At 44.3% G+C, this 22,536-nt stretch overlaps 1 protein-coding gene across 1 annotated transcript in view; it reads right to left on the bottom strand.

Moving 5' to 3' along the window:
- Positions 1–21,781, bottom strand: part of SGPP2 (sphingosine-1-phosphate phosphatase 2) — a 78,548-nt gene extending 56,767 nt beyond the window's left edge. The window contains exon 1 of the mRNA XM_038415480.2: positions 21,501–21,781. Coding sequence (XP_038271408.1) covers positions 21,501–21,722 — 222 coding nt within the window. The 5' untranslated portion in view covers positions 21,723–21,781. The remainder of the gene's footprint in view (positions 1–21,500) is intronic.
- Between the last annotated feature and the right edge of the window lie 755 nt (positions 21,782–22,536).

Raw genomic sequence — 22,536 nt, forward strand, 5'->3', positions numbered from 1 at the left:
ATGCTGACTTAATCCACTTAGTGAGAACATACACAATAAACTGTATAAAATTGATTTATAAAAATCAACTTCTATAAAATTGACCTAATTTTGTAGTGTAGACATACCCTTAGGGAGACACTACTAGGAATTTGTGCAAAGGGTTTTCAGATGCTTAGCTAACATTTGCCACTTCTTCATTCTTTGACTAGCAACAACATTAACTTAAGTTTGAACCTAGCTTATAGTAAACCATTGCTTTGTGCTTACTACAAGAAGGCTGCTGCTATTTGTCAACTTCATCCTATACATCAGTTCGGAGGCAGAAATCAATTGTATCCTCTCCCCTACGATATGAGATTCAAGTCACTGTGATGACCATGATAGAGTAATGAGATGACCCTGCATAGATCATCTGCAGCTGGGCTCAGCTCTCCGGATCTAAAAAAGAGACTCTTTTGCTAGAGCTAAGAAAATCAGGACTTTCAGCTCAAAAGCATAAATTATTATGTAGATTACAAGACAATTTGCTGTTTAGCATTGAGACTAAATATTTAATGCCAAGAAAGATGCTGGACAGCTGAAAGTCTTACTATAGTCGGAGCTAGTATCATAACTTACAGTTATGTTTACCTAACAGTTCCCATGATAAGACCCCATTACAGTTACTTATACATTTTCCAGACTTTAACTATTCAGGCTGAAGTTTCCCATGCTGGGTGTCTGCCTTACGTAAGCGGGGGAATAGTCCCGCTATTCTGGGGAACTTTCCTGGCTTCTGCACTACCCCAGTGAAGTGGGCTAGTGAAAGGATCTGAGTCCTCACTCCCACTTCCTTTACCCAGTGGCCTGCCTGCCCTTGAGGACTCCCTTTCCACTCTCCTGTCTGGCAGAGTCCTCGTAACCCCAACAAGTCTGGGCCCAGGATTCCTGGGGGGCTCGACCCCCAACTCTGCTGTGGTCACCTAGGACAGGGGTTATGGTGTCCCCACTCTGGGGTACTCTCTCTGCATTGGGCACTTCTCTGGCCCACTGACCATTACATGCATTTGCTTTAAATTGTAATTATTTAATCAACAATTAATTTTAAAAAGAATAAGGGAAAATGGGAAAAGTTAAAGGAAACACATCACCCCGCTTCGGGGCAGGGAACATCACAAACAGTGTCTCTGGAACATCAGGGCACTTCACAGTCTGTTCCTTAAGTCTCAGGCCCTGGCTGTGCTGTAGGGATGCTGGGGGTTGGACACTTGCTCTGGTGGTGGCTTCATGCTCTCAGGCTCTGAGTGATAGGACTCTTCTTCCCAATGTCGCCCCCGCCCTGTCAGGGTTTCGATCCAAGCCTGGCCTGCAGAGCCTCTTGGCTGAGGCATCTTCCTGTGCTGGACCCATGGCCCTGGGTCCCTCTCGCTCTCTCCAGCTGCTCACCGCACCCAGCTCCAGCCCCAGCTCCAGTCTCTGTGCTGCTGCCAGTAGCCCAGTGGCTAGGTTCAAGTCTCTGCTCTGTAAGGGTGGGTGTCTCTTTTTCTCTGAAATGCCATCTTGGACCAGAGAAGCCTTCCTGACACAAATTTTGTCCAATTGTAAGTGTCTGAAAAATTTGTTTTGACATCAATATTTTCTAATGAAAAAAAGCTTAAGAGTTCCCAACCAGCTTTAGTGCCTGATCTACTCCACAGTCAGCCTACTACTTCTCCCACTTACTATGTTAGCACACATGACAGAGGTCGGTGCTGTGGAGGTAAAGTTCCAAACACTGTTAGTGACCCAGGTTCGGATTCTAGGCAATGGAATTCCTATTTTAGTGTTTTTAAAGATTTGGAAATTTAAATAAATAAACCCTAAATTAAAACATTTAGGTTGCAAAGAGAAAAGGAGTACTTGTGGCACCTTAGAGACTAACAAATTTATTTGAGCATAAGCTTTCATGAGCTACAGCTCACTCAAGATAGGAAATGCTAGAACTAAGGTTATCTTAATTCTTTCAGTAGTAAAGAGTGAAGCAGAATACAGGTTAAGTTGAATACATGGAACTTTATTAAACCTTGTGGCTATTCTAATTATGGTATTGAGTTAATTCTAGCCTAACTCCTTGCATTCCCTGTTCCACTGGTCCCCTCAATATCAGTCCCTTCAGGGAACATGGGCCTTCTGACTCCAGTTCTACTCATGATACATCTTCCCTATTTTAGACAGTTTAGTATCAACATTAAAACAAATAATTGATGCCCAGATCCCACCCTCGTCCCTTTGGCCAGAGGCTGCTCGCACATAGCTGAGCTGGAGTCTAGTCTTTATCACAAACACAGCTAGTTAAATAGTCTTTCAGATGGTCTGGTTTCCTGTTGAGGAGAATGAACTGGGAGCGACCTCTCTCAGGCTAGCAAACTCTTGGTGGAGTCTATTCCCTCTCTGTGGAGGTCACCTCCAGATGATTCTCTGACTCTGTTCTGTGATTATCTCTGTAGGCTTTCTCTGGGTGTTGTCTGCTGGTTTGTAAGTGTCTTCTGTTCTTTTAGATCACTTGTTCCTCTTGTACAGTCACCCTGTGAGAACTTGCTGCCACTGCAGCCCTCATGACTCCCTAAGTTCACTTCACTTCTCCTGATGTTTTTTCAATGGCTGGATCCTCACAGGAATTCCTGTCTGCATGGCCAGTAGGTAAGGCTAAAATTTAATCATGGAGGTCACGGATTCCGTGACTTCAGCCAGCCCTGGCTGGGAGCTGCAGGGTCCCTGCCGCCGTAGTCTGCAGGGGGATCCCCGCTGCCGCTTCCAGCAGGGGGAACCCTGCTGCTCTCTGGTAGGGGGGACCCCCAGAGTGTCTGGCTGCTGTGGGGGGAAGGGGGAACCCCCACTGCCCCCTGCTGCTGCTCCTGGCAGTGCGAACTCCTGGAGCTCCTGGCTGCTGCAGGGGGACAGGGGGATCCCCAGAGGGGAGCCAGCAGCAAAGGGGAACCCTGGGGATCCCAGCCTACCTGCAGCTGTCCAGGATTCTCCTTTTATTATGGATATTTTTAGAAAAAGTCAGAGACAGGTCACAGGCTTCCATGAATATTTCATGGATTCCCCATGACCTGTCTATGACTTTTACTAAAAATATCCATGACAAAATCTTAGCCTTCCCAGTAGGTCATTGGCTAACCTGTTGTACTTTAGCGCATGCTTCCTCTGATAGAGAATAATTTCCTCTGTGTTATCACCATCCTTCTGGCTGCAACAGGCCGCCTCATTCATAGCAGGGTTTTGGGGCTTCGTCACAGCAACGGACTATTTTAGAACTCCTGTGAAGGAGTATTCCTGTGTGCCAAAGATGCTCGCAAAGGATCTGAATCAGAGGAAACAGCCTTGTGTAACACTCTTGGCAGCTTTCACAGCTGATTCCACCTTGCCATTACTCTGAATATGCTGGGGAGGAGATGTGGTGGTCAAACTCCCATTTTCATGCAAATTTCTTGAATTCCTCCAAGGCAAATTGGGGTCCATTGTGGGTGAATATTGTGCCCAGAATGTCATCTATCTGTGGGCCTTCAGTTTCCCAAACACAGACTTGCTTCCTGTATCAGGTAGGGCATCAATCTCCCAAAATTTTAAATAATAGTCCACTGTAATGGTAAATAAATCCATTCTCATTTTCCCATAATCAAGTGGACAGCCCATGTGGTAAGTCTTTCTGCTGGTGGTTATCACACAACGGGCAGATTCAAACCCTTCTATCATGAAGTGGAGCTGTGTATTCATTCATGGCCTGTAAACATACTCTTGAGCCCACATAAGACCACTGTCAATGCCCAGGGGCAAGGCATGTAATTTTTTCATTATCTCCTTATATAAGAGTCTGGGACAACTGCTCTGTCCTCAGAATATGGTTTCCATTCTGTATGTGCAGCTCATCTTTAGTTTGAAAATATAATTCTGCTCCTACTGACAGATGGCGTTTGTCTGCTGGCCACACTGCTAGTATCACTGTCTTGACTAGTAGTTAGATGTTCCTTTCCATAACTTCTTCCACTTCCATCAGCTTCACTGTTGAACTGGGAAATAGTGCAGCATGTCAATGGATTCCACGTCCTGATCTCCTTCCCACAACTCATGGATGCTGAATATATATGTCCTACTCAGGGAGTAAACTACCACCAGCAATCATCCTGGACAATATCTGAGCTTCACCTGGTTTAGGACCAGAGGTGTATCAACATGTGTTGCAATCTCTGGAGCACTCAGAAGGGGCTTTCCCATGATTGTCTCCAGGGGTTTGTGGTCTGATTGCACTAGTACTGGAGAACCATAGGTGTTCTGATACAATCGCTCCTCTCCAAATGCCATAGTTCTATTGTTCAATCTCTGACAGGGCTCTGCCAGCATAAGTGGCCAACTGTTGCTGCAAAAGAGTTATACCGCTCCTTTCTCACACTTGAGTGTCAGTGGCTCTCCTGGCAGGCAGTACTGCAGGACAGGGGCATCCATCATTATTTGGGGTTGTTGGGGACCTGCCTGGTCCCAGTCAACATCTGTGAGCTGATATATGGATAATGCTACTGCAGCCAGGTGTTGGACTGAAAATTTATCATTCCTGTGAAGTGCTGTACCCCTTTTCACATACACTGGAGCTGGCATATCTGACTGCCTTCATCTTGTTGGGATCTGCTTTCAGTCCATCTGCTGTGAGCAGATGTCCAATGTATGTCACCTCATGCTGTTTGAGTTGCATTTTTTCTGGGTTGAAGTTTGTTTTTGTCCCCGCATTGCAGCACAAAAGCTTGTAGCTTTGTGTCATAGTCTTGTTCTGTTTCTGTATCATTGTTCCCTTCACCTTCAATGAGGGATATCATGTGCAACTATTTTCAGCACAGGCCGTACCTGAGTGCTTGGGCTAGTCTTCTCTGAAGCACTTTTGCTGCTGGGCTTATGCCCATCAACATGCGCAGCCATCTGTAATGACCAAATGTTGTTGCAAAGGTTGTCAGCGTACTGGATTCTTTATCCACCCGTATATGCCAAAACCCATTCCTCACATCACAGACCGCGAAGACTCTGGCTTTGGAAAGTTCTGTCAAAATGCCATCAATTGTGCGCAGTGGATAACAGTATTTTTTCAAAATCCATTCAGTGGCTTTGTGTCTACACAGATATGTAGCTTACCTGATGGCCTCTTTATCACCATGCTACTCACGCAGGCTGTACTCTCCTATACAGATACTACAATACCCCAGCTCTGCAGACTTTCACATACTGGATTACATAGTGTCACTTGAATTTTATTCTGTAATAAGCATACAGTTTCTACTCTGGGGTCTACGTCGAGTTACAGCTTTCCTTCAAGGCAACCATCACCTTTGAAAACATCCCCATATGCATTTAAAATTGTCTCCATTGTCCATGGGACTCCCCTTTTCGCTACTTGCACTGCAGCTATAAAATTTGGACACTGCACCCTGATCAGATCTACGGCTTGTATGGCTATATTCCCCAAGAAGGGCCCATGGTGCTTATCATCCACCACCACAAACTTAAGTAGGTACTGTCTTATTTTTCAGGTTATTTACTATGAGGTCACATTTTCCCCAAATTTGTATGTAGCAGTCACTGTGTTCATAAGGATCCATCCCTTCCCCTTTGGACTGGTATCTAGTGAAAAAACCTGTGTCCTTCCATAGCTTTGTTTTGCTTCGGAAAGCAATAGGTCCTCAGGGCTTCTAGGACTGAGGCAGTGGTGAGTTTCAGAGTGGTGCAGACCTCTCAGTCTTGTTCCCCAATAAGGCAAAGTAACAATTTTAGGTTCCTGGTATTATCTTACAGCCTGGCCATGTCTACTTACAGTTCTAACTCCTTTTTCTACTGGAGTCCATTGCTGGGCTAGGTTTGTGTCTGCAAAATCCAGGGATCTAGAGGGCTTCAGACCAAGTTCCATAGCTCATGTTGCCAGCTGCTGCACTTCAGGGAATGAACAGCATATACGGGTGGATAAATTTACTTAGAGTAAAACTGAATACAGGTTAAGCTGAACAAGTGGAACTTTTTTAAACCCCGTGTACTGTTCTGTCCATGTTGCTGAGTTGCTTCCAGCCTAACTCGCACAGCCCCCACATTTTCTACTTTTAATCAGTTCTGAGATTTTCCTTCATTTCTGGTTCCACCAGAAAACCCTCCACAAAACTCAGGACTTCAATGACAAATTCATCCCTGAGCATAGTTCTTTTAGATAGAAAATTGCCCATTGAACCAACATAAAAGCTAAATTTGGAGAAGTCTATAATATCATCTACTATCTCTTCTACCAGGTCATGTGTCAGGCCAAGGACACAGCCTGTGCAACTAAGAACATCCTCCAGTGTGAAAACAGCTATTCAACAGCTTTTTTTTTTTATTGGTGGATTAACTCAAACCAAAAGATTGCTACTAAGGAAGCCGTGTGTATAAATAAATAAATAAAGCTGTGTATATTTTTGATAAGTGTGGAAGGTGCATCCCTCAGCCTCTTGAGAGTTATCCAATGTGGTGTTTGGGGGTCACAAAATTTGAAGAACCTTGTCATAGACTGTAGGAAATAGCATTGCAAAGAGGGGGATTTCCACATTCTTAAGCACCAACTGGAAGGCAGATGCTTGTTTTGGAAGGAAAAAGAAAGGAAGGGAAAGGAATTGAATGATTTTTTTGCTCCCTACTTGCCTTGTTACTTCCTTATTGCACAAAAGAACTGTTCCTCTGTATTTTCATTAGAGAGGAAAACCAGGTATGTCCCACAGTCTGAGGGGTACCAAGGAGCCTACATTTGAAATGTTTTAGCAAGTCCTGTTTTTCTCATTCCTCACACTACTTCTGTTAAAGCCAAAACATCTGAGGAATGGAAAAAATCCTGTTTTAAGAAAAAACTGGATGGTGAAAATTTAAGCTATATGGAGAGAGATTACAGAATTAGACTAAAATCCCCATCCTCCCGATTTCAAGATATAGCCATCAGAAGAAATTTGTGAACCCAGTTGTGCTCCAGATATCTAAAATGAAAAGATCACCAGCTGCATATTTGGACAGGAAAACTACTTGCCTCAGACCAGTGGTTCGCAATCTATTCTCCCCCCCCGGGCCATCTTTAGGATTGATGGTGCCCCTATGCCTGACTTGCTCTTAGCAACACAAACAAAAGATTACAGTATTGGAAAACTTGCCACATGCACTTTATTAAAAACAGTTTAACTTAATTAAGCACACTGTAATGTTGATGGGCTAGCACTAAAGAAGTAGTGCTATAGAAAAAATTCTGATTTATTGACAGAATGATGCAAATAATATAATTTTTTAAATTTGTCAACATTTTATTGGAAATTTCTATGAAGAGGTATTGAAACAAGGATTTGTTTTTAATTAAAAGCGATCTTTCTGGCTTTTTTGGCTGCAAAAATCAGTAATAAAGTCATCGTATGACAAAGACAAAGTGATGTCTTGTTCGATTGCAAGAATAGCAAGACCAGTCAATCATTCCTGACTCATTGTAGAACAGAGATAGTTTTTAATGAGTTTTAGTTTTGAGAAACTCCGTTCTCCTGATGCCACTGTTACAGGAATTGTGAGTAGAATACGAGTGGCAATGTACACATTAGGATATATGTCAACAAGTTTGCTGATATGAATAAACTGTACAATGTCCATCACCGATTTTGCATGTGGCAACGTTGATGACAATGTACTCAATTCTTCGTACAGTTCAAGTCCATTTAAATCAAAACTATCACTGTGCTTCAGGAGGCTCTCTAGGTTCTTGCACTTCATCATTTGCTGCTCTTGTTTTCCTATTTCGTTGAATTTAGTTGTGTCATACAAAAGTCCAAACTGTTCATGGTGTGCTCGTAAGGTATTAAACCTTTCATCAACGGCAGATATTGCTTTATCCATCACAACGTTAAAAAATTCAACCTCAAATTTCTTTTCTGGAACATCTATGGGCTCATCTGCGCCTTCAGATTCTGCTTGCCATTTTTTCCTTGAAATTCGTGTCACGTTTGGACATGGAAATTTTGGTTCTACACTGAGTGCCTGTGCAAGCTCTCTTGCTGTAACCTGTGCTTCTTTGAATCCATTTTCTCTGTATTTCACTAAAAAGTCTCATGGGTTGTTTAGTAAGGTAAGTGTTGAATCAAGCTGCATCGTTGGACTCTGCATTATTTTGCTTACACTTGAGATTTTAACAAGAATGTCATACCAGATTATGACAGATGTTAGAAACTTGAAGCTGGATATTTCAGGGGCCAATGACTGTGCTTCACTTTTAGCTTTTGGATCTCTGGCTTCTTCCGAAATAGCAACCAGTGCTTTGTAAACTTCCTCAGATTGATATCTCAATGTTTTTGCACTTTCTACTCTGCTTTCCCAGCGTGTCTCAGATAGAGGCTTAACGGTAATACCATTGACATGTGCTTTGAATATTTGCCATTGTTGAGTGGAAGCTGAAAAGAGCATGTAACTGCGTTGCAGCAAACCAAAAAAAGAAATAGCTTCTACAGAAGACTTGGCCATATCACACGAAATCAAATTAAGGCTGTGGCATACACACAGAATAAAAAAGGCTTGTGGATTTTTTGCCAGCAATCTAGCCAGAAATGCATCCTCTCATATTGGCACCATTATCATAGCCTTATCCTCTAATGTTCATTACGGACAATCCCATTCATTTTAGTTCATCAAGGAGAGCTTGAAGAAGTCCAAATCCTATAGAGTCCTCTACTTCTAAAAATGTGATAAATGATACCCTGACTGTAATCTGTGCTGAATCACTAATGTCGACAAATCTCACTACTAACAACATCTGTTCTTGATGACTTATGTCCGGAGTGCAATCTAGAATTACAACAAAATATTTTGCCAAAGTAACCAATGAAACAATTTTGTCTCTCACTTTATCACTCATTAGCACAATCAGTTCATTTTGAATTCTTGGTCCCAAATAGTGGTCGTGTATTTCATTTTCAGTTACTCTTCAGAGATGTTCACTCATCACCGTGTCAAATTTTCCCAGCAGTTGTACAAGGCCCAAAAAATTGCCATTTTTGGGCTGGAATAATTTCTCAATGCTTCCTCTAAAAGCAAGATTGTTTGTTGATAGATATTTAACAATAGATAATAGACGTTCAAGAACACGACGCCAATGCTGCTTCTCTGACTCCAGCAATCTTTTTTTTTGGGCATCAAGAGTTGTCTGATTTTTTAACCTTACACTCAGCTCAAACCATTTGTGCATACTTTCAATGTGGTGTTGTGCCTTTTCATGTTGCGGTAATACATGACTAAGATTTTTCCAATCATTAATACCCATGGTTGCTATCTTAAAATTGCAACTATTGAAAAGCTTGCATGGGAAACAAAATATAGCATCCTTGCATTTAGAGTACACAAGCCACCGTCTGTTGACAATTTCACCATTAGAAAGTCTTTTGTAGTAATCGTTTTCTGTGAATTTCCTATTCAAGAACTTTTATTCTCCAGGGCCTCTCTCAAGTATAATGGCACGGAATTAGTTGTTTAAAGATTGTGGGCATGTGCCAATGTCATCTATATCTCATGCTAGTACAGTTTCAACAGTTGTAATTTCTTGTTTTGTGTCTGCATCTGTTTCAAATGATTGTTCTGTGTGTTGTTGCATTTCTTGAGCTTCGTCTGCATAAAAATTTTCTTCAGCAGTTACTTGATGATCTTGATCAACTTCATTGTTTTCATGACTTACAAACTTAAGTATAAAGAAAAGCAGTACATGTGGCACCTTAGAGACTAACAAATTTATGAGAGCGTAAGCTTTCGTGAGCTACAGCTCACTTCATCGGATGCATCCGATGAAGTGAGCTGTAGCTCACGAAAGCTTACGCTCTCATAAATTTGTTAGTCTCTAAGGTGCCACAAGTACTGCTTTTCTTTTTGTGAATACAGACTAACACGGCTGCTACTCTGAAACTTAAGAATAGAACCTTTCTGTGCTTGTACAGCTAATCCTATTTCATCTTTCCATTTTCTTTTTTGTGACCTGGAAAGTTGTTTTCGATATAACATAACTTATAAGGGTGTTTTTTAAAGAAATAACTTTAAATTATCAGATTTAAAATAACTAATAAAGGATAGTTGTGAGTCTGTGACCTTGAGCTAGTGTGAAGACACCTCATAAGGTGCTCCATCCTGACTGAGACACAGTAGAGTTGGAAACCCATGTCATTTTTACAAAGCCACTTTTTAGTTTTAAAGGTATAGTGGGCATCAGTTTTAATGTTAGTTACAATTCTATATCCACCTTATACTGTAAATAGATCAATGGCATTATCCAGCTTAATAAGCTGGGTTTCCAAACAGTGGCAAAATATAACCCTAGTTTTACTCCTAGGTAAAGCACAAAGTGACCAAAATGAAGTCAGCACAGAATCATTTCATCTAGATTAAGGTAGCACAGAAATGTTACAGAAGTCCTATTGTGCCTTATTTTTGTTTGGAAAGACATTAGCAATAGCAGCACATTTTAGGCACGGCCAGAAATACATGATAAATCACTGCCTCTAAAGTTCCATCAAAAACTGACATTTCCACAGCTCTAGCATGATCTGCTGCACAGATTCTTCACAAGGAAGTGTCCCTGGCCTTTTTAACTCATATTAACCTTGTATTTACTTTATGAAAGTTGGACAAAACATTGTGAAAAATGTAAGACATTGGCTTCCCAACCTCACTGACTCACTGGAAGAAAAAAAAACAAGAGAATCTTAGTAAAACATACAGTCACTCTATACACTAGTAAGGAGATGAGCATATTACAGTTGTTGGAGGGCTCTATTTAGCAGTAACAGGGCTATAGGAAAGCCAGTCAACGTTTTTTGTTTCTCTGATGAAAACTGGCCCACTCCCTGCCCCAAATCAAACTTGTCACAAATAACTGTCAACAACTTAATTTTCTGTTTTTGGCTAAGATATTGATTTTTTTTTTTAAAAAAAAATATTGAAATTGGATTCAGGATTGTTAGCAAGCATTTTTGGCAAACAAAGTTGTTGAATGAATCTAAATGGCAACACAGTACTGCTTTCATGCTTGGCTCACTCACTCCCCAGCCTGCTAGTCCAACAGCTGCAGTAGAGGAGGATAGGTGGAAAGCTGCAGTACCCCAAAATCCACCTCTTGGGGTGCAGAGTGGCAACAACAGCAGCAAACCCTCTTGTCCGATCACACGCCAATGGGCACCACCGCCAGCCCATGGTGAAGTTAGCACAGCATCTGATCTCAGGGACGGGGCACCCATGGAGCCACAGCAGCTCATCCTGCCCTGCGCAGCTCCCCCCTCCCGGATGAGATGGATCGCAGCCAGCTCAGGGGAGAGACGCACTCCCCAGCTAGGGTGACCAGATGTCCTGATTTTATAGGGCCAGTCCCGATATTTGGGGCTTTGTCTTATATAGGCACTAATTACCCCAACCTCGGGTGATCAGACAGCAAGTGTGAAAAATCAGGACAGGGGGTGGAGGGTAATAGGAGACGATACAAGAAAAAGACCTAAAAATTTGGATTGTCCCTATAAGAGTGGGACATCTGGTCACCCTATCCCAACCCCCATCCTGATTTTTCACACGCTATCTGGTCCAGCCAGCTGCGTGTGACCATTCCAATCCTGGCCAAGGAAGTGAGTTACTTTCACTTTCATTCCTCAGCATGCAGCCAGTCAGCCCCCCACTTCCCCTCACCCAACCCAGCCCTGCCGGAGGGGAGGGGGGAGAGAGAAAAATGGATGTTATGGGGGGCAACAAAGGATACTGCAGCCACCGAGCCTGCCTCACCTCACGCCGGGGGAAAAGAGTCACACTCACAGGTGAGTTCCTCCTTCCCCCACCCCTAACCCCTCCCCTTCCCAGAAACCCCCTCTGCCAATCTCCTCCCTCAGACTGTGCTGCATTCAGCTCTCTCTAGGACCCAGCAGCCCTGCTCTTACATGCTCCACTGCTTCCCATCTATCCGGACTCCTGGCACAGGGGTGCCCTAGGCAGAGTGGTGCCCTACGCAGCTGCCTATGGCTAATTACGGCCCTGGCCCCCGCCCACATACATTCTTCAATTCCTCTCATCTCACCGCCCCTTTCTTTTTATTTTGGCAGGGATTGGGAGGAAAGTTGACTGGTCTATTGTGGAGAGCTGTAAGGCTGCAAGTTACTTCAGGAGAGCCTGAGGAGGAATGCATATGCTCGCCTTTTCTAATATGTCCAGGTGTTTGCTATTTCTCAGTTTGTTGGCTTTTTGTGGATGACACAGTGCAACTGTGTAAGAGGATCATCAACATTCACTGGTAGAAAAACCAGCATGGAAGGCAAAGGTTCTGGGGTTGTTGGGGTTTTTATTTTTTTTAAATACAGAAAGTTTTCTTAATATTTGGCTTTAGAAGTCAACTCTAAGCTTGAAATTTCACTATGAAAGTTTGTCATTTGCTACCATCTGTAATGTATATTTAGCCTATGGCTCAATTAATATAGTTCATTTGCCTATAGCACAAGGTTTCTATTTTCATGATAATTTGATGAGTTACACAGGGCAGCAAGATTTCAGAGAAACCAACAAGGCAAAATTTGATAGCGTCACAGTTCCACTTTCAGGTAGGTAGCTAATTTATTTCCTCCAGTGTAGTGCAACAAATTTTGTAAATTCATTGATATGGGTGAGGGGAAAATTGGTTTCCTTTGCAGCTGAATTTAAAATCCTAAATCAAAATTTTCTAAGCTTGGACTAAGTAAAACTTTAACATGGTTTAAGAAGATGGTTACGGTCTCAGGTAGATTCTCCTCTACAAGGCAAAGCCATGTTATAATCAGGTTAGTGGACAGTGCTCTAATTTTAGCTCTGACAGTAGCATTGATGTGCATTAACTTCATCTACACTAAGAGTGATCCATTGTTGATGATGGTTGTAGATAGCAACATAGGTGCTGGAACTAGGGATGCTGCAGCTTGAAGTGCAGTGGCTTGAAGTGGTTTCCATCATATATAGGATTTATAGTTTGGTTCAATGGCTCTCAGCACCCCCACTATAAAAATTGTTCCAGCACCACTGGAAGCAAGTCCTTCCTTTGCTTTTGTCAACATCATTAGTTGCTAGTGTAGACCAGGCCAAACTGATTCAAAAAGTTATAGGAAGTGTCACTGAGGCCAGGAGAGCAGTAGTTAGAACCAACCTGTCAGCACTGTGTCATCTTCCTACTATCTAGAGACCCTAATGCTCTATCAACACTGAAGAGAAGCTATTAGAACCACAAATTCAGGCACCTGCAAATCCAGGAGTGCTCCTAACTACACAGTTCTGCCAATAGCACTGAGTGTACCTTCTTCATCAAGGCTTAACAATACATCAATTCACTATACATCAGCATGCTGCCAAGCTTAAGGAAAACTGGCATTGCAGGTGGACTGGTGTAACAGAACCTCCCAGTTCCTTCCCCCAATGCTTAGATCATTGTATCCTCTTCTCCATACAGCAGCCCATACAGCAGCTCCTTTCCCCTTTTAAACAGGCTAATCTTAACCAAGGAACTCTGTCAAGTACTTATTGGAAACAGACCACTGAATGCAATACAAATGTTTAATATATATTTTAATACAATATAATTGGACTGGTGAAAGCCATGGTATGGTCTTCTCCTGTAAAATGAAAGATGACACTGATTAGACTCCTCTTACATACTACATAGAAGAGGACGGGGAAGGAGAGAATGTAGTTTTATATTGCAATATTAAAAACTTATCTTAATATGAATCAGGATTGGTAGACATCAGGGAACTGACTGCAGCAATTTACACATCCCAGACACCTTTGAAAAAAATAATGGAAGAAACATAGCTGACCTCCAGTAAGACAAACAACAAAACTGTCACTAAATAATGACCTACACACGTTTGCTCCAGATAAACTAAACTGGTTTTAAACCAGTGCAAATCCCTATAGGAAACTTTTATTTAGGTTTAAAACTGGATTTAAATTTAGCTAGTGTAGGTAGATTTAAATATGCAAGCTACACAGAACCATTTTAAACAGGTGTTTCCCACAAAGAGTTTTGCACCAGTTTAAGCTAAATTGTCCTTCACAGATTTTAATTAAGCCTGGTGCAACTTGTGCATGTGTAAACAAGGCTTAAGCAAAACTATCCACCCAACCTTAAAAATCCTAGACCTCAATCTTACCAGCAGGTGAGACTCTAGCACTCAGCAATCCTTCCCCATGCCCAAAATGAGTAGTAAGTGTCTTGTAGGGACCATCACTACATCTGGCAAGGAGAAGAGTAACTTGTTGGGGGTCAGATGACTTTCCCAGGAAGGTCTTTTTTCCTCTAGACCTGTCCTGTATAATCCACTTCTGTGAATCTCTGGAGTATGGGGGGAGAATGAGAAACCATTAACTCAGCTACAAGACAGAAAACATAAGCATAAAAGATTAAGATATTCAGTAAAATTACAAAAAAATCAAGCAACTTACCTCTTCCACTAGCAATGCCTACTGTAATCATTGCCAGGATTCCAGGACTACAGATTTGGTGTTAGGATGAGAAGACAATGGACTCCAAGGACAGGAAAGATGATGGGACTAAAACAGTGGCCCTGGCAGTGGTGGACTGTGATGAGTCCACCCTTCAGTAAGGTTTTAGATTACCAAACACTGGTAACAATGGCAAGTGTATGTCTGACTTTGTGGCTAGCCACAAAGAGGATAGCCATCTGTGGCTGGTCCCAACTAACAAATTTAGTTTTTTAGCTCAAGTCCTAGAGGTCTGTGCTTTGGAACTAGAGGTCCTGTGTTCATTGCCCACTGACAACCCATCCAGGGGATTGTTACACATATACTCCCCTTGAAGAATCTTAAATGAAATTCAAGACTTCAATCTTCATGTTCAAAGTCCTCCATAGGACTGGCCCAAGTTACCTAAGGGACCCTCCCCCCTCATTCTGCATGATTAAAACTTCCCGTAACAGCTGCTTTCCACAGAAACAATGGAACCCCCAAACTTGATGAGAGCAAAAATTGGGTACATATCAAAGGGACGAGTTTCCTAAGCAAACATAGTGGGTTGACAATAGCTAAGAAAGGAAAGGACGAACAGACAGCTTGGGCCCCCCATTTTCAGCAGTGCTGATCTGCAGGTGTTCAGCAGCCCCTCTGAAAAAATATCAGGCACCAAGTCTCTCCAGCAGCACTCTCAAATCTGAGGCTCATTTTTAAAAATGTGGACTAAATTACAGCAGCTGTATCTCCTTGCCCTTTCGGCTGAAAAGGTCTTAGTTCTAGCTTTCCATGAGGCTCCTGCATTTTACTTTATAGTAAAGGTCTCTTATTCAGCTCTTGACAAACCAATCCTGAATTACCAAGTAAAATGAATTAAACAGAAGATGCATCTTATCAATGGAATTTTTCTTAACTAATAATAAATCTCCATTTTTTCATTTCTGAAGCTGGTGCAGAAGCTCCAGAAGTGAGGGGTTTTGTTTCAGAGTTTAGGTCAGAGGTCTCAAACTCCTGGCCTGCGGGCGATCTGCGGCCCGAGAACCTCCCCAATGTGGCCTGCAGGGCTCCAGCAATTTTGGGGTCAGGTCTCTCCCTTGGCCCCGCCTACCACCCCAGGGTGCTCCCCCACACACACGTCCCCCAGGCGATTTAAAATGGTTTGGAGCCCCGCCCATCACTGTCAGTGCAGCGGAGCTGAGCAGCTTCCGGTGTGCTTGCTCCATGTGGCTGCTGGCCCCTCCCTGCAGCCCGGTGGTGCTGTCTCCCTGCGTGCTGCCCCTGCATGCTCTGGGAAGCTCTGGGGGCGGTGCCTGGGGGCAGCAGCATGTGGAGGCCCCCCAGCCCGCCCCACCTTGGAGCCCCAGGTAAGCATCCCCCACTCCCTCCCGTCCCCAAACTCCCTCCCAGAGCCTGTAACCCCACCCCCACTCCAGAGCCGGCACCCAGCACCCAAACTCCCTCCTAGAGCCTTAGGCAGGTGGGGGGCAGAGTTTTGGGGGTTGGGTTCTGGGTGGCATGAATGACATTATTGGCCTGCTGGGAGGATTTGAGGACTGGAACTGGCCCTGGTCCTAAGGTAAATTGAGTTTGAGACCCCTGGTTTAGGCCAAGCTCAAAGTACACAGGGCCTTGGAAATAATGATGTTTCTAATAATAGAATCCATAGGGGTGTAATGCTTCCTGGCATTGTAATCATAGGTACACTATCCAGCTAGGAGAGTTGAGTTTTTCTTTGCTGTTGTTTTGCAGATGGAGCTAGAGAAAGTGCCACATTTGAGGCCTGAAAACCCATTTTGAAATGAGACCTTATATAGTAAAGCATCTATGTTTGAATTTCAAAAGGGTAAGGAAATATATTGGGGGAGGACAGAGGCTAAAAATCTATTGTAAAAAAAAAAAAAAAAAAAAAGCATTTCAGATTCCAAAACATGATCCAGCCACCTTTACGTTAAGCAATATCTTAGTCTGCAAGTAGTCATTGATTTACTGCATTTATGTGGCTGCAATGCATCTAGAATTAACAGATGTGCAATTTCTCCTAGCCCATTCCAGTTATGGACAGATTTCATCTATACAAAGGTCAACTTACAAGACCCCTACCAAGAGTACATCTTTATCAGAGATCAGCACTATATTCACTTTAAAAAAAAAAAAAGAGACAGGCTGATACCAATATGGAAACATTATACCAGTCAGGAGTCCTTTAGACAATTAATGTATCTACAGAGTAAATATAGATATCCTTCCATAGCTCAATGAGATGCCCTTGAGCATCTGTTGAAATGTTAAGACATCAAAGCTAAGAAAACATTTATTCAAACCATTTATTTGGGGAAATTTATATTTCTCACCTATCCCTAAATTATCGTTATAACTTAAAAGAAATGTAGGAAGAAAATTATCTGATCTTATCTACAGAAGAAAGAATCATCCCGAAATTGGGACACCATTGATAAGCAAAGGGAACTTGTTTTAAAATGCAGTTATAGTTTGTCTAGAGCCTCCATTTGATTAGGAATCTGAACACTTACTTGCCAAAATAACCTGGGGCAAGTTTTTTCAGTAATGTTTTTGTGTTCAACTGCCAAGGATTTCAGAAACTCTCATGACTAAACTCCCTAAAAGCAAAAAAATTCAGAAATTAATCCCCAGTTAGTCCGTTACACTAAAACCACAAAGATGTTCAGGAAATCAGGAAGTATTAAAGGATGGTTGGCCCCAGGTATAATCAAGACTAGGGGCAAGTCTACACTACAGTGCTACATTGGCACAGCTGCACTGCGATAGCGCATCTGGTGAAGATGCGCTATGCCAACGAGAGAGCGTTCTCCCGGTGGACAATTACTCCACCTCGGCAAGAAGCAGAAGCTATGGCATTGGGAGAGCATCTCCTGCCCACATAGTGCTGGCATGAACAGTGCAAAACTTGTGTAGTTTGGGGGAAGGACTTTTTCACATCCCTGAGCAACATAAGTTAGATTGACTTACTCAGTAGCGTAGACCTGTCCCTCTGTTACTAAAGGTCCTCATCTTCCTCATCGTCCAATCCCACCTCGAGCATCTCAATTTTTAGGTGTTTTTCCTCATAAGGTTGGGAAGTACTATTAGTCTCATTTTACAAATGGTGAGCTGATGTACCTCCTCGCCCCCCTCAAAAAAATGACACTTGCGCAAAGTCTCTCTCAGACCGTAGCAAAGCAGGGAATTGAACTCTGGTCTTCTAAATTTCAGGATAGCATCCTAACCGCTATGTTATCCTTTCTCTGCCTATGTCTTCAGAATCTGAAATAATAAGTCAGAGGTGTGAACTGATCCATTCATCTCAGTGTGTATTAACTCAGAAAACCAATTATTTTAAATGTCAACATTGTTATAACAACTTTCTCTGACAGTTAAAGTATTAACTATTTCTCTGTATTAACTATTTCTGGAAGGGAGGATCCTATTATGAAGGATAATTTGCTGTGACTGCAGACCATTTTGACACTACAAGCAAGAGGACTTTGAACAGTACCATGAGTGAGTCTTCCTGACCCTCCAATCAAGAAAGAACCAAGCAGAGACCAATGGGGCATATGAGGCCCTCCAGCGGGGAGCTGAGTTCAAGAAGCCTCTAAGAAAAAAAGCCATGTAGGAAGAAACAGCAGAACCCATGTATTTAGACCCCAATGAAAGGAAGCTAATCCCAAAGAACTAAGAGCATGAGTGAGCATACTTGGAACACTTGAACAATTTCATGTGGGTGAGTTTATTTTGTGAGCTGAGCTTGAAAGTTTAGAACTCCAAGTACACACCCTGCCCTTTCCTGAATGATCTGTAACAAATCCAGTTTGATGCAATGGGAGACAACTGTACATGCACACTGCACCAGGCCCTTCTTGCACTTTTTTTGTGTGTTATACAAATGCGTAAGACAAAATATGTGCATTGTAAATTTCAATCCTTCAGTGCTTTTCTTGCTTGGTCAAGACCAGAGAAAGCAAGGAAAGCACTATCTGTATACAGCCACACTCGCAATGGACAGAGCTGACTAAGGTAGACTAGTATCAGAGGGGTAGCCGAGTTAGTCTGTATCCACAGATGTAGTGGCTGGCTCACTACAAAAGCAATTTTCCCTCTTTGGTATTGACACCTCCTCATCAATTATTGGGAGTGGACCACATCCACCCTGACTGAATTGGCCTTGTTAACACTGGCTTTCCACTTGTAAAATAAATTCCCTTCTCTTCATGTGCCAGTATATTTATGCCTGTATCTGTAATTTTCACTCCATGCATCTGAAGAAGTGGGATTTTTTACCCATAAAAGTTTATGCCCAAATAAATCTGTTAGTCTTTAAGGTGCCACCGGACTCCTCGTTGTTTTTAAGGTAGACTAATTATACTTTGGGGTTAGCAGCATTGGTGTAGCTACTTCAATGGAGACCTCTAGTGAATTATCAGTCTGGCTTAGTGACCTTAGGACGTTCTTGCTGGCTGCAATCTAGAAGGGGGTCTAGAAGCAATGGGGGTATCAACATCTCTCTATCATAATAATAGTTGGAGGGAGAGAACAGCCTTCTTAAAAATTAAGGTAATTCAGGCAACATCTCACCTCAGAAAGCTTCTTTTAAATTTAGAAGTGGAATAAGAACTTACAAATTTCTTGAATTAGTATCCCTAGTTAGTGCTGTGTACCTCATTGACCCAGGCATTGTTTTTAATTAAGAAGTCTTCACTCTGATTTTCATTTTAAAAATTCTCCTCTATATTTTGTCATCTATCCCCACTCTAGCTCTTTAGTTCCCTTTTCTGGCTATAACTATTAGGGATTGTTTACACACAAATTCGTACCAGTTTAATTCAACCAAGTTAGTTGAAGCAAACCCCTGTGCTGAGACACTTTTAACCAATTTTAAAATCAATATCGATTTAAGGTTGCCCTTATGAATTTACAGGAGCAAGCAAAACAGATATAAACCAGGTTTAGGCTGATGTGCCTACACAAAGACATGGATCTGGACCATGTAGCTTTCTATCTCCTACGCAGAAACCAGCTATATTTTTCTCCTTTCCCAACACCACTTTTTCTCTACCACATCCCCAGTACTTTGTCTTGTCATCCACCTTTCCCTCTTCTGACATGATCTTATAAACTGACAACCTTGGCTATGCTCCTCAGATCAGATTTTCTTCATAGCCTTAAAAAAAAAAAATAGATAAAATGAAAACCAGACAAGTTTTATAAACCGTGGTATCCCTAGGTGATTTGAAGTTTCAGATTAATCAATAACCCAGTGATCTAAGCATGGACACTATTTCTCCTAGCGCCCCTCTTCTACTTGTGCTACATTGATGACATCATCATATGGACCCATGGAAAGGAGGCCCTTGAAGAATTCCACTTGGATTTCAACAATCTGTACACCAGCATCAACCTCAACCTGGACCAGTCCACACAAGAGACCCACTTCCTGGACACTACAGTGCAAATAAGCGATGGCCACATAAACACTACCCTATACTGGAAACCTATTGATTGCTATACTTCCCTGCATGGATCCATTGTTTACAGTCAAGCCCTAAGATACAACCAAATTTGCTCCAATCCCTCAGACAGAGACAACACCGACAAAATCTTCATCAAGCATTCTTAAAACTACAATACCCACCTGGGGAAGTGAGGAAACAGATTTATAGAGCAAGACAGGTACCCAGAAGTCGCCTACTACAGGACAGGCCCAACAAGGAAAATAACAGAACACCACTAGCCGGCACATACAGCCCCCAGCTAAAACCTCTCCAGCACATCAATGATCTACAGCCTAACCTGGAAAATGATCCCTCATTCTCACACACCTTGGGAGGCAGCCCAGTCCTTGCTTACAGACAGCCCCCCAACCTGCCATTGGCATCCGATGAAGTGAGCTGTAGCTCTCGAAAGCTTATGCTTAAATAAATTTGTTAGTCTCTGAGGTGCCACAAGTACTCCTTTTCTTTTTACGAATACAGACTAACATGGCTGCTACTCTGAAAACTGTATACCTTGTGTTTACAAGACTAAGTCACTGAGAGAAATACTGAAATGAAAGTTCAGTTGAAACAAAAGGACAGATCCTGCAAGCCTAGGCTGGGCATAACTCCCATTGACTTTGCCTAGATAAAGGCTGCAGGTTCTTCCTAAGGATGTCTGTATTGGGGAAATTTAAAAATCTTCCCATATGACTTGCCTTGATTTACTCAAACTTGAATAGTTGTGATTTTTTTCCTCACATTGTTTCCCATCCACTTGCAAATGCGCCACCTGTTTCTCCAGGTAAGTTTATAGAAAAGGTACAAAAAGTTCTGATTTTTTTAATGTAACAATTGCAATCTTCGGTCCTGATCCAATAACTGGAGCCACATGGACAGCTTTTATGCCCACATAGAGCCCCACTGAGTTCAAGGGCCCTGCCAAAATGAAAGTGACTACAAGATTTAAAGAGGTTACACCCTTTGGTATCAGCGCAAAGTAGAACTGATCCGATAATGGAAGCATAACCGGAGCCTCTCTCGCTTTCATTTGAAATGTCATTTTATAACTTTCTGACTCACTCTTGCTTTAAGTGACCCCACCACCCCCTACAATCCCTCTTTCCAAAGTTCCCAGGCTCCCAGTAAAGCTTCACACTTTTAAATCATGATGAATTTCTGCATCCACCTACAAGAGAGTAAAGTGCCCTCCAACAGCAAAAGGTTACGCAGGAATTCCCCGAGGGGTACACGCCCTTGCCCTCCTCCTTTGGACTGCGGAATAAAGGAGGGGGGAAGGAAGGCAGAGAACAAGATCATTGAAAACACCCCTCCTTCCCCAAGACTGCAAGAGAAATGAGGCAGGGAGGACATGGAAACCCATAAATATCGCAAAGCCACTGATGCACCAGGAAAAGGAGGGGAGGGAAATGGGAACTCCCCCCGCCCCATTTACCCCACCGGGGAAGTGGGGGCATAGGCGCGAGGAGAAGACGGCTGGGCTGGGGGCTTCCCTAGTCCTGGCTGGGGAGTTACCTGCGGCTGGGGGCGGCTCTTCACACCGTTGGCCTCTGGCAGCCGCTGCCTGGCGGGGCTGCCCCCGGGGCAGGTGTCCCGGGCCGGGAGATGGTCCCCGCCGCCCACGGTCCCCGCCAGCCCATGGCCGGCTCCTTCCCCCGCGGCGGGGAAGAGCCCGCAGCAGCGCTGGAAGCGGGCGACAGGCTGGGAGCCGCGGAGGCTGCGGAGCACCCGGGCCATGCTCCCGGGAAGCGAGCGCCCGAGCCGTCTGCGCGCTGCGGGAGCCCCGGCGCAGGCAGCGCCCCAGGCCGGGTCACTGAACAGGTGCAGCCGCCTGCCCCGGCCCGCCCCGCGCCCGCGGGCCTCCCCCGCCCGGCTACAGGGGGCTGCTTGCGGCGTGCCAGGGCCGTCCGGCTCCCCGCACAGGTGTCAGCGCCCGCGCCGCCCTCCGCCGCCATGCGCCCCTCTGAGCCCCTGGCCCCGGCACCACGGGGGGGGGCGCCCCTGTGAGCCCGTCCCCCCCCGCACCATGGGGGGTGCGCCCCTGTGAGCCCGTCCCCCCCACCCGCACCATGGGGGGTGCGCCCCTGTGAGCCCGTCTCCCCCCCCGCACCATGGGGGGGGTGCGCCCCTGTGAGCCCGTCCCCCCCCCGCACCATGGGGGGTGTGCGCCCCTCTGAGCCCGTTTCCCCCCCGCACCATGGGGTGTGCGCCCCTGTGAGCCCGTCTCCCCCCCGCACCATGGGGGGTGTGCGCCCCTCTGAGCCCGTCTCCCCCCCCCGCACCATGGGGGGTGCGCCCCTCTGAGCCCGTCCCCCCCCCGAACCATGGGGGGTGCGCGCCCCTCTGAGCCCGTCTCCCCCCCGCACCATGGGGGGTGCGCCCCTGTGAGCCCATCTCCCCCCCGCACCATGGGGGGTGCGCCCCTCTGAGCCCGTCTCCCCCCCGCACCATGGGGGGTGCGCCCCTCTGAGCCCGTCTCCCCCCCCCCGCACCATGGGGGGTGTGCGCCCCTCTGAGCCCGTCTCCCCTCCCCGCACCATGGGGGGTGCGC

This window comes from Dermochelys coriacea, chromosome 9 (genome assembly GCF_009764565.3).
Source record: "Dermochelys coriacea isolate rDerCor1 chromosome 9, rDerCor1.pri.v4, whole genome shotgun sequence".
Taxonomy (NCBI): Eukaryota; Metazoa; Chordata; order Testudines; family Dermochelyidae; genus Dermochelys; species Dermochelys coriacea.